The following is a 12,452-nucleotide window of genomic DNA, read 5'->3' on the forward strand; positions in this document are numbered from 1 at the left end:
TTGTGAAGATATTTTATGTTTAATACATCTGAAAAGAATGCATATACAAAGAACTTAGACATGAAAAAGCATTGGTTCAACACTAATGAGTTGACAAGAAATTGGAGCTTGGGAAGATGGAGAAGATTCCCTAAATCTTTTCCCTAAAAGAAAAACAATTTAACTTGCAAGCCAAAATATGTTATTTGGTAAAGTCCCTACAAATACTGCTGTCTACGTAAAGGTCCTGCACACAATCCTTGTTGGGCTGGAACCCATCTTACAGTTTCAAGGTTACTTAAAATGCAGAAAAAGGGGATTCCCTCAACTGGTCCCTGTATGGTGCCATGCTGAACACTAGGAAGCCCTCCCCGCAGTTCCTTCCTACTGACAGGTCTGTCTTTCAACCTCTCCTCAAAGGACACCAAACCTTCATAGGGAGATGCACCACCAGGGCCAGCTCTCATTCCAATACATGCCAAGTTCTTTCAGTGCATCCAAACAGCAGTGAATATGCTGGTCATTGGAAGTATTTCTCAGATAAGAAAGAATTGGCAGAAAGATGCGCTTGTTTAAAAGCCAACTGAATCAGTTGGGCACACTTTAAAAGGTGCAGTTATTTCTTCATCACATGACCAAAAGCTCATTAAGAGACTGACAAGTTAGTTTCTAAGTCTGATGGTGCATCCAGGGGAAAGGATTCTTCCATTCATAAAACTTTATAACTTAAAGGATGGGGCAGAAATTTATGACTTGTACAGTGGGAAGCCAGGGGGAGAGAGATACAAGGCAACTTCAGAGGAGATGCAGATACATTTTCTACACTCCTCCTTAGAGGAGCACCAGCCTGGGACATCTTACTTTCCTGTATTTGTCTTTAGTATGAAAGGCTGCTCACACATAGGCTGCTGGCTGGCTGCAGAACAGCCCTAGGAGTTCTTGAAACCAGAACTAAGTCTTGCCAGACTGGCAGAAGGGGCAAGGCTTCAGTATAGCCCAGAATTAGTCTGTTACAGAAAAAGTCATGACAAGCATGCCTGGATTTTAAACAAAAAATTAGAAACAGTAAACAAAATAAAAAACTAGTACTGATCAGTGTTTTCTGATACTACGTAATTACGCAAAATTAACTAGTTTAACTGAATTGAGGGGACACTGGGGAATAAACACTAACATTCTCATCTCACACAGGGATCGTGTGGGGGAGATGGGAGTGCAGGGTATTTGTCATTATTGCAAAAAACAAATTTTAAAATTTGTATCTTTAGTTTGATTTAAACATTGCTTTTAGTATGACATCAAACACCAGCTTTGCAGAAGGGGCTGTGGAGGGACGTTCATAGCAGCACACACCTGCGAGTCTTCTTCGGCTCCGGAGGCTCCAGGGCAGCCAATATCGCCTCATCAAATACATTCTTTAGGCCTTTCTGAAAAGGGGCAGAGAGAGAAAGGGGCAGTCTCATTTTTGAGTTCACACAAACAAAAGCAAGGAGAGTCAGGTGGCAGACAAACCCCTCCAGCGAGGGATCCCAGTCTGACACCCAGCCCACCCCCCCCACATCTCCTTTGCCCAGCTAGGGTCTGCCCCAGCTGTGTTGCTGCGGCCAGCAGTTCCTTCGCAGGGCATCTGATTTGCTGAACAGGAGCATAGTGCTTAGAAAACAGACCAGTACACTCCACAAAAAGCAAACACACGTACCGAAGTCATTTCCTTAAGGCAGTTTTTATGATTAGTTGGGCAGTGACACATCTGACATGCTAACAACAAAGCAGAAAGTGCTGCATTCGAATGGAAGAGCTCTACTGGAGCACACCGAGCGCAGCAGGGCAGACACCCACGTGTCGAGGGGAGAAGAGGAGACAAGGCAAGCATGCAACGATCAAACTGGTCCAGGACACGCTCAGGGCAGGCTTCTGGCCCTACACACCCCATGGTTAGAAGCAGGCAGGTAGAGCCCAGAAGCTGTGAATGGTATCAGAGTCGAAATGGGAGGAGTACAAAGCAGGTACGCTGCACAGGTGTTAAACTGAAGCCAGGAAGAGCAAATCAGAATAAAGCTTCATCAGTCATTTATACAAACAACCGCAGTTTTTAATTTCAAAATTTAACGAAACTACAATTAACGTTTTTCTCCTTAAAACAATAAAAATCAGAAGCGTAAGAGTAAGAAGCAGCTTTACATCTTACATTAACAGGCTTTAAGAATCTATTACTGAAATGTTCTGTCGTGTTAGTGAAAGCAAGAGAGTTTTAACAGTTCATAAAGCAGTAGCAAATACATTGATATTTCCTTCCCAAGGACTTACAAATACTCCACTACAGCACAGACAGCCAAAGCAATTGCAACAAAAACATCTCACTGCACAAAGGAGAACCAGAAATTCCTTCACATTACAGCATCACTTGCAGATCACCGTTCCATGTACTTTTGTCATGCAATTACATTTAACAAGAGTCACAAGTAGAAATTGAAAACACGCAACGCTTCTTCCAGCTGGATTCAGGAAGATCAAACATCATGTCTTATTCTTTCAATCTTTTTCTTATAGAGTAATGATGTAACCAGATCCTTTCCCCCAACAGCCTGAATTATGAAGCTACCCACATCTGGCAACCCAAGCAGCAGAGAGTTAAGCGAGTCCAGTTCACGTTCCACGGTCACAATGTTTTACTAAAGATCTTAAGTACTGTTATCAGTCCGAGAGCTAATACAGAGGTTGCTCTAAAATGGTAAGCAGACAACAGCTTTCAATAGAGGTGGCTTTATTCGTTTTTAACCAGGTTTCTACAGTAGTGGGACAGAGGAAGCAGCAGCAAGAGGGGAAGGAGAAAGTTTAGAATATACAGCACTTCCTTTTGGGCTGAGTTTCCGGAGGCTCGAGGGCAGCTAGGATAGCCTCATCAAACACATTCTTCAGACCTCTCTACAAGACAGAGGGGAGGAGAAAAAACAGCAGCCAGGTTAGAGGATTAGAGAAAAACAAGCAGATACAAAGAGCATTCAGGATAGAGCAGGCTGAATTCACACAGGCAGTAACAAGATTTACTTTGCAAAAAACAAAGTAGATCCCAGGAAGAAATCTCCTTCAGACAACCCAGAAGAAAAGAGACAGACAGAACATGTGACAGGCCACCAAGCTGAACAGCATTAACACTCAAAAGGGCAGAGGCACAAACACAGCAGCAGCTGGCAAAAGCCACCTGAGGAAGGAGCTGCTCAAAAAAAATTATGTTTTCCCCTAAGTGCTGAAAATACACTTGGTGAGATTACAGGGGAACAAACACATGGGAGAGCCACGTGCCCCACCGAGTGCACCTCCTTTGGCGGTGACCCACTGTAAGTGGCCATGGCAGGTGCATGGACTCACTGCTCTCATCTACAGCAGCAGCCAGATCAGAGCAAAGGCTCCACATCGTTCTGCCTTGTGAATTCAGCCCTGAATAACTGAAGAACTCCAGACAGCGGGGAAAACACGATCTGGGATTGAAATTGAAGCGGTACCTCTCTAGTAAGCCACTGTCATCTTCAGACACTGGCTATTCAGTCACATAAAAAGTGATGCAATACCTTATCTAACAGCCAGCTACGGGAACGATGCATTTCAGTTATTCAGTTAGTTATTAAAGCAAGTATAACCATTCAAGTCAAGGGAAAACAGACACCGTGTTAGGACTGGAGTAACCAAGATCCAGCACCACACAAGCAGTCAGAGCTCAAAGAGGTCTGCAGGGATTACCGGAGCACAAAGCATGCCTTGCAGTTGCTGTAAGCACAACACCACAGTACATCAGCACTCCCACACAGCTCTGCCAAGTTACACGTGAACACCAGAAGTGAAACCTGGCTCAGTTTATGCTAACTGGACTCGCCTAAATCTACTGTCACCAGTGTAACCTTTGTAACTTCAGAAGAACTGCTTTATGTCAGCCACAGAAGAACAGAAAAGCTTCAATTAGTTCCTGCAAGCATTTGTAGTGTTCGTAAGTTTTTTTTTTAACATCATTCAAACAAGAGGTTAGTCCAGATACATCCCTTTCAGCAAGTCTTTTGCTGGAGCACTTACACAGGAGGTCTCTAGGAGTTACTTGCAAGGTTATTAATTTACTTTTATCAAGTATATGTACAACAATTCTGTACATTTTCTCCATCATGTTTTAAGAGTTGCAACCTATACTCAAAAAAGCTTACAGACTTCAAATTGATAATGCCTAAATGCAGCCTGAGTACTAGTTAGCTTTTTCCCTCTCTGAGGATAAGGCTATAGTACAGACCCAATTATGTAACAAAGAACCCAAATAGGGCAAGAGTTGAGAAAATAACACTTTTTTTTTTTACTACTCTTGGACTCCTCCTTTGCTGTCCTAGTACAGAAAAACAGAGATAAATGACAACAAAAACCAAGGGTAAACTCATTGAGAACTGGACTGGAGACAGAAGTCTGGATGACAGAAGAGCAGGCACATGAAAGGAGCTGTGTTGGGTCCGACCAGCCCACAGGCCTTGATGCTCTGGTTGAAGCAGCATTGCTCTGGGCTGCACTAGTAAGCCAGCTGGGCTCAGGCTCCCTTTATCCCTGCTTCCTCATGGGGAATTTAAGGCCCCCTCACAAATCTGGTTTTGTCATAACCATCAGCTGTGCTCAAGCCTAGCATCAGAAAAAAGGAACAAAATTCAAAGTGTTCCCTTGTGCTCAGTAGCTGCATAGAGCCACAGGAAGTTACTCAGAGCCTTAAAGATGACAGAAGCAACAACTGGCTTTATTTGCAAGTCCGTCACCCTGCCCTAAAAGGGAAGTGTTATCTTCTTCTGACAGTGGTATTTGGGTATTATTTTGTAGGAAAAAGGCTGAAGGCATCGGTACGGACCTACTTCAGTGCCTTCATCACAAAAAAAAGCGCTATACCTAAAGAAAAAATGTTGGAGAGGGAGGGAAGACAGAGTTCACTCTTCAGCACTGCATCCAAACACACGATGATGCAGATACTCCGCCTTTACAGAACAGAGTCAAACTCAGCCTCTTAGGGTCCACGTACTGTGTTCAGAACACCTCACTGTTCCACACAGACAAATGAAACCTTAAATCCTGGGAAGAAAAAAAAACACTAGCTCCATAAATTTATGATTACTTGCTACTGTTGTGAAGTCATTTGCAAGTTAGTGGGAAGGCAGAAAACCCCAGATAGCTGAGATAAACTCTGTAGATGGATGCCAAGGTAAAGAGATAACTGGAATTATCCAGCTGAACCTAGCTTCACTTGAAACTAACTGCTACAGCACTGCCTTGCAGATAGGCAAACAATCCTCCTGGCTAGAACAGCCAGCTGCCCTCTGTGCTCAGCAAACCAACAGCTACATCAATGCTTGAAACTTCAAACATCCCTTTGCAGAACATCTACGTTTCTGTTTAGCAGCTATTACCAACAGGCTGAGTAAGAGATGTTTTGCAGGGAAGGTCAATGACAAATGAAGTAAAAAAGAACAGAGCAAAAGATGACTGCCTAATCTTTCAGGTAAGAAAGCTTCAGAATCCTCCTACCAGATTATTCCCAACTTCTGAGACCACTACGGGGTATACAGCCACTAGAGCGCTCTAAAGGAAATTCAGGCCAAACTTTCAAGTGCATAAAGCTGTTCTCTGCAACTGATACACTTAATTTATCTGGAAATTAAAAGAACAGATAAACAATGAAGTTGTTATATCAGCTCTTCTAGTAATTTCAGGTGCTTCCATGCAATTTGAACAGGCTGAACAAGACAAATGTGAAGATACAGAAAAAAGGGCAAAAAAATCCTAGTATCCATTTTACCAACAAGTAGGTTCTGCAGCCTAGACAGCAGCAGCATTCAGGTTGTACAACTGACATCATCTAAAGCAGGACACCTTGCCACAACATTTCCAGGGCAGTGTCCCACAAATTCCCTCAGGAGGCTGTTCTCAGTTAAAAAAAAAAAGCCTCAGGATGTCAAATGGAAAAGCCACCATGCAACCTGGGCAAAATGTGCAAGGGAAGCAGAACTTCAGGCTTTGAAGCTCAGCAACAAAGCTTTGTGCTCAAGATACTACAGATCAATGCAACAAAATGACAGAGTGAAAAGCTTAACAGGATGCATCTCTGGTTTGCATACATCAAGTAGGCACTAATTCTTCACAGAGGAGCATTAAGTGAACAGCTAAGAGTTATAATATATTGTGCATGAGCAGACACCCAAGATTACGTTTCCAGGGCATCCAAATACAAGGTAGATCCCAGCTAGCCAGCCAACATTTACCACCCTCCCCACCCTACCTTAAGGGGAAAGGACTGACAGGTTTTGGTGCCTTGAGTCAGCAATTTCAGTTGCTTTTGGATTCATTTTCACACATTAGTTCACAGCACAGTCATGTTTATATCTTAAGAACTATATGATTAGTATTTTCCGTTTCAACAGAACTTCCATCTTAAGGCACACAAAGGAAACAGATCACCATAGCCTAGGTGGGGAGAAGAGAAAGGAAGCTCTAAAAAGGAAGAGAAAGAAGCTCTCAAATAGGAAGGCTTCTATTCATAGAAGGCACAAAACTTACTTCACTGAGACAGAAACTGAGATCTGTTTTTTTCTTTGTCTGCTCTCTTCAGTTGTGAACTGTATTCTAACCCACTTATTATCTGTAACATGCCTTCTAAGTTTTAGATAACTACTTTGCTCCAACACAAAAGCAAATCCAGCAAACAAATCCTTTGCCTCCCCCCCAACTTGTGCCTAATCTTCACAGGCCCATTTGCTTTGTACCACTGCCAGCTCCTCGTGTCTGAGAACAACAGGACAGGGAAAACTACTGTGTCAACAGCAGAAATGGAGCTCTCATCCTTTCACATTCATTCCAAGCTGTTTTTCCCCTGTAACAGAAACATATGTATATATAGCAATACCAACAAGCAGAAATGGTCAAAGACCAACTCTTACCTGCGTAAGCGCAGAGCATTCCACATATTTAACAGCCTTCAGGTCCCGGGCCAGTTTTTCAGCCGTCTCTGGAGTTATGGGCTTCTGCTTGTTCTTGGCAAGTTTTTCAATTGTTGAGGGATCATCTCTTAGATCAATTTGGGTCCCAACAAGCAGAAAAGGAGTCTTTGGACAATGGTGAGTAATTTCAGGTACCCACTAAGGAGAGAAGATACAGTATTTATTACTGACCACCTAGTCAAGATTAACGCTTTAGATATTACTAAAATCACAGCAGCTCCTCTTCAGGAGAACTCAGGCAGAGTTAAACCAACCTTTTCTTTCACATTTTCAAATGAAGAAGGAGATACCACTGAAAAACAGACCAGAAATACATCTGTCTGTGGATAGCTGAGGGGTCGTAATCTATCATAATCTTCCTGACCTAGAAGGGGAGAAAATTAACACAGTATTAGAGGCAGACAGCAAAATATTGCCTTTTACAGGTTGTTAGAATACGCATTCCAGCACAAAAGCAGTATTGTGAGCAGTTCTAACTCTTAAGCAAATACGCATGCCCTGAATCCAAACATTCAGGGAGCGCAGTATTCAGATATAGAATTCATTCAGTTGCTATGTAACAACAAGCTGCTTAAAGTCACAAGAGAGAAGGGGAGGTCAGCAGTGCGCCCTAATAAATTTTTTTTTAGGTCAAGCAGCCTCAGACTGCAGAATGTAAATCTGGCTGTAAGTCAGGTCTTCTGCAACTTCTCTATCCATAAAATATATTCTGACTTCAAATTTCATTAACACGCAAAAACTAAAGTTTCAGAAGCAGTTTTGCTCCCTAGGAGGTCTCAATCCACACCTGAAAACATTTAGGGAAGCGTTCTTTGAACAGAAAGAGAAGAATGCTGCTGTTACAGGTGTGGTAGTAACAAGGCTGCCTAGCAGCCATCCCCTAAAAATACACAGTCTCAGGGCAGGCTGTGCTTCAACGGAAGCCAAGCTGTTCCCTTTGGGTCTGCACATCAGACAGCAGCAGTCCCCACAGCACACCACTAGCAGTGACCCACTAAACTCTGCAGCAGCTCATTTTTACACCTGCTCAATTCAGTACCACTCTTCTTGGAAAGCAAAGTAAGGCTCCCATTTTTGAAGCTACTACATGAGCTGGCAACCAGCTGAGAAACATTTGTTCAAAGAATACTCAGAGTTCAACTGAGTCTTGTTTGTCATGAGGACAAAGACCTCAGAGACCTTAAATGAGATGACCACACCTGGGACATCTCAGTGGAAGATCTGTAGTTTAAAGATTGAGACCTGAACAGCTTGTGACAGCTAGTGTACTTCTCTGGACACACATGGGAGCTAAGCACTGACCAAAACCTTGTTGCAATTAAAAGTATACCCAAAAAAGCTGTCTTCACAATAGAAAGTTTTTACAATATGTCAGCCATTAATATGGGTTTTATCCATTTAAGTTCTGCAGCTTGCACTAGTAGCTACTGTTTAGCAAAAAGATGGGTGACCCTCAAAGCAGCAGCTCATTAATTTCAGAAGCTCGGCTCCAAAAGGAAAGCTTTTATTTTCCCAAGTACATCAAGCTATATGCACTAAGTCATTTGGCTTCTTCTCCTCAGAGCATCTCATCCAAGAACTAAGGAGTTTGGTTTGTATGTTTTTACAAACTTGTGAGAACAATGCAAAGAGTAATTAAAGCCACAGCATTTAACTGTAGCACAAGATCACATCAGTAATTAATAAAACACTAACAATGCATCTGTAAGAATACAGCTGGGAAGAGTCACATTAAGTTCTACCAAGGCGATTTTAGGCAGCGCTTTACCAGCCAAGTTCTCTGACAGGACAATGCTGAACAATAGTTTGCAATACCAGAAGCTGTGTACTGCTCTGGTATTATTACATGCTGGGGGCTGGACAAGTCCTGGATAAGCTCCTACCCTCTTTTGTTAAGTTCTCATGCTTGCTAATAAATGCAGATGGCTGTGTAATCACTGTACGTTACTCCAGCCATGAACTCAAATACAGTGTAATAACAGTGAACAAAGCAGCCTGCAGACTTTCCTCTTTCACAGAAGAGCCAGCTTTTGGCTCCTCTGGTATACCTTTATGTTCAACATTATTTCAGCTAAATCTGGGGCAGTTACAATGACACAAGCACTCGATTTCTCACCTGCAGTATCAAAGAGGCCTAGAGTGTAAGGCTCTCCTCCAATCATCACTGTTACAGCATAGTTATCAAAAACCTGTTCAGGAAAGAAACACATTTAAGAGCATGTCAATATGCTATCTTTCAAACCATCACACTACTTACCATGTTGAGCCCCCTCCGATTTGTACAAAAGTCATCTCAGCAGGACAGAATCCATCATGCTTCCTGCACGGCCACTGAGGCTGTTAACCAGGATAATTCAATTTGTGATAGGTATGCAAGAGTTATTTCCTCACTTTCTCTACATGCACCAGATACACTGCTGCATCTAATACCATAAAAGCTACTGAACAAAACACCTGTAACAGCTCTTGCCTGTAACTGAGAAGATAAAGCCACAGCATCTGTGTAGCAGCTCACACAACAGTCCTGTCCACAAGGTCACAAGCACACACTGCATCAAGTGTTTCACCCAGCAACTTGTTTACAACACAGTTGATCACATGCTCCTACCCAAAGCCTTTTCCTTCTAAACCTGCAAACTCATTAAGGAGTATATGGCTGGAGGTCAACATTAATTTCAATGACTATTTCATCTTCAGAACCAGAAAAGAATGTTTCAGAAGCTACCTTCATCAAAAGCTTTTCCCAATGACAAAAAAGCTGTCTCTGCACATCATGCTGCAAGATTACTGAGACAGCTGACCTATCAGAGCAAGGATATGAAAGCTTTATACCCTTCAACACAACAGTCAAGTCTGAGCAGCTTCCACAGCTGAAGTAAACTACAGCATTAAAGCAGGTGAACTCAGAAGCTTTTCACAGAAGTGATGGAAGGAGGAACACTGAGAAATGAGCTGTCACACACATATTCATAAGGTTTCATTACAAGCTTCAGCCCTTGAACAATTTCCACTAAGATATAGGACTAAGTCTAGCAAGACAGCACTTCAAAGCTGAACTTTGATGAGTTCAGATCCGTCTCCTCTCCAGCCAACTGCCCTGGTTAAAGCAATACCTGACACTACACTGATTTTTCCAACTTGTCACAACCCACCATGACTGAGAAGGAAGTTATACATCCCATCAACTAGAACTGGAAGTTTCCTTCTCAAACAGTTATGGTCTAGCCTTCAGGATTTAAGGACTGCAAGAGACTTCAACATTCACACCCATTACCAGCAGCCCAATCTTTTGGCACGCTACACTGATTTTGCTTTACTGCACCCTTCCGTGAGCATCAAGCCACAGTATATGACCCTCAGGGTGTGGAAGAAGGCTGCAGGCATTTCATAGGCACACTCCATAGGCAATGATCACTACTTTAAGATTCCAAAGATTCTGACCCAAAGGATCAGAAACTGGTATGCTCCTCGCTGAAGGTCAAAGCACCAATTCTTTGAGATGTCAGAGGATTATTACAAGCTTAAAATCCCAAAGATATTCCTTAATCAGCACTCCTGCTCTGGCCCTCTACTATTCCCTCATCTTTACCCAGTGAACAGGGAGTTTAAATTGTTATTTGCAGCTGCCCCTTAGGAGGATTAACATACTTGGTTTTTTTTTTTTTTTTTTACATTTTTTTTTAAAGGTACAGCTAGAATTGAGAAGGTCTGTGGGTCCAGCACTGTAGAAGCCAGGGCTACAAGGCCAGCTCCTCGTGACAAATTTGGAAGCACCACAGATCTAGCAAAACCACCATTTCATTCTCAACTGTGCTAAACAGCCTAAAACCCAGAGCAGCAACAGTCCAGCAAGAAGTTTCAGTTCCTTCTAGTGCCAGACAGCCCTCTACAGCAGGAAGCTCAAGCTTCCACGTTACAGAACTCATATCATCTACCATTCCCCAGACACTGACAGTGCCACTGCACACACAAGTTCCTTGCTGCCTTTTTTGAAAAGGGAATGATGTCAAAAATATGCATGTGATAAACTCCATACCAGCACAAAATCTGCATCCCCCTGGGAAATACCCTCGAGAAAGAAAAGCAAAACAGAACCAACTGAAAGATCCCGACATCAGATTGAACTGGCAGCTGCAGAGTGCAAGCACAGCCAAACGGCAACAGCACACGCAGCTCACATCAGAGCCTTCAGTAGCTGTATGTGCAGAATAGATCAGTTTGAAACCAGACTCAGACTTACAGGAGCACCCTTACCTGCTACTAACTGCTCTGTGCCCTGTATCTCAAGGCTCTGCCTTCATTTTGGAACAATGCTATCTGTTACATTTCTTTCCCTGTTTATTACTACAAGCATTAGCCAGAATATCAGAGCTTACTTACCAGTTCTCAGAGTCTGAAGGAAGCCTTTAGGCCAGAGTTAGCAACAGACCTATGATACTCCCAGAACACTGAGATTCTCAAGACAAAGTTCAGGAGTAAACACAGTTTCAGAAGCATGGGACAGTTTTAAAAGGTACCATAATTGAGCCACAGCACACCATGAACATGCTTAAATGTCACGTAACTTAATTTCTTTGAGTAGCTTTTCTATACTGCTTATGACCAGGGGTTTATAGATGATACTACCATCTGCAGGACAGCAGACTTGAAATGTGTATTTTAAAACCTCAAAAGTTTAAGATTTAAACATTTTTTAATGTAACAAAGGGTAACTTCACTAGGGATAAGCATAGCTGCTCAAACTCACTGACCACTTTCATTTTGTCTTAACCATAAAGACTAGCTTAAATAGGGCAAGCAGATTTTCACTGGCTCTGTGCAGCATGTGGCTATCCTAGAAACAACACAGCAGGTTTCTCTGCACCACTCGACAGCAGCAAAGTGCAGATTCAAACACAACCTGTCTCCTGCCAGCCCTTAACAAGAAGATCTCAGCAAGAGGCTGAGCTTTGGTCTCCATGCCTACATACAGCCCTCAGGCTGGTCAGTGCATCCAAGCTACACACTCTCAGGCTTGGGGATACTTACATCACTTCCTTTTCAGCACCAAATACGCAACTAAAATTAAGCTCACAAAAAAAAAGTCAATCCTGTTCCAAGGAAGCCTCAACTTTAGCAAGCTGAAAAGTCTTCAGACAGTGATCAGACACAGCAACTAAAAAGAATCACGGAAATTTCCTGCAGCTTCTCTTTCACAAAAATGACTTTTTCCCCCCCCCTTTGGCTTGGTGGGTTCCTTTTTTTGTTTGCTTTTACACAAAGTATCTGCTGTTTTGAAAGAGGCATCATGAAGAACCCAGCATCTCAAGAGAGTTCTGTTCTTTTAAGCTGCTTTATAACAGCAGAAAAGCCCAGTGACCCTAAAAACAAGCTGAACCATCCCAATGTCAGCATGCTAATCCTGCATAGGCAGCATTAGAGCAACACCTCTATCAGAAGAGCAACACACGGGCCATACAGACTGCT

The 12,452-nt window shown here is 42.7% G+C and overlaps 1 protein-coding gene across 6 annotated transcripts in view; it reads right to left on the bottom strand.

Moving 5' to 3' along the window:
- Nucleotides 1-12,452, bottom strand: part of CDC42 (cell division cycle 42) — a 21,263-nt gene continuing 8,811 nt past the window's right edge. For 3 of the 6 annotated variants that reach the window (XM_040651100.2, XM_015296826.4, NM_205048.2), the window contains exons 3-6: nucleotides 9,103-9,175; nucleotides 7,241-7,350; nucleotides 6,927-7,124; nucleotides 1-1,406 (exon numbers count right to left, since the gene is read on the bottom strand). In XM_040651100.2, coding sequence (XP_040507034.1) covers nucleotides 1,317-1,406; nucleotides 6,927-7,124; nucleotides 7,241-7,350; nucleotides 9,103-9,175 — 471 coding nt within the window. In that variant the 3' untranslated portion in view covers nucleotides 1-1,316. Of the gene's footprint in view, nucleotides 2,905-6,926; nucleotides 7,125-7,240; nucleotides 7,351-9,102; nucleotides 9,176-12,452 lie in introns of all 6 variants that reach the window. The other 3 variants (XM_040651101.2, XM_025142484.3, XM_015296827.4) reach the window with 2 other exon arrangements.

The sequence above is a fragment of the Gallus gallus genome, chromosome 21, assembly GCF_016699485.2.
Source record: "Gallus gallus isolate bGalGal1 chromosome 21, bGalGal1.mat.broiler.GRCg7b, whole genome shotgun sequence".
NCBI classification, from domain to species: Eukaryota; Metazoa; Chordata; class Aves; order Galliformes; family Phasianidae; genus Gallus; species Gallus gallus.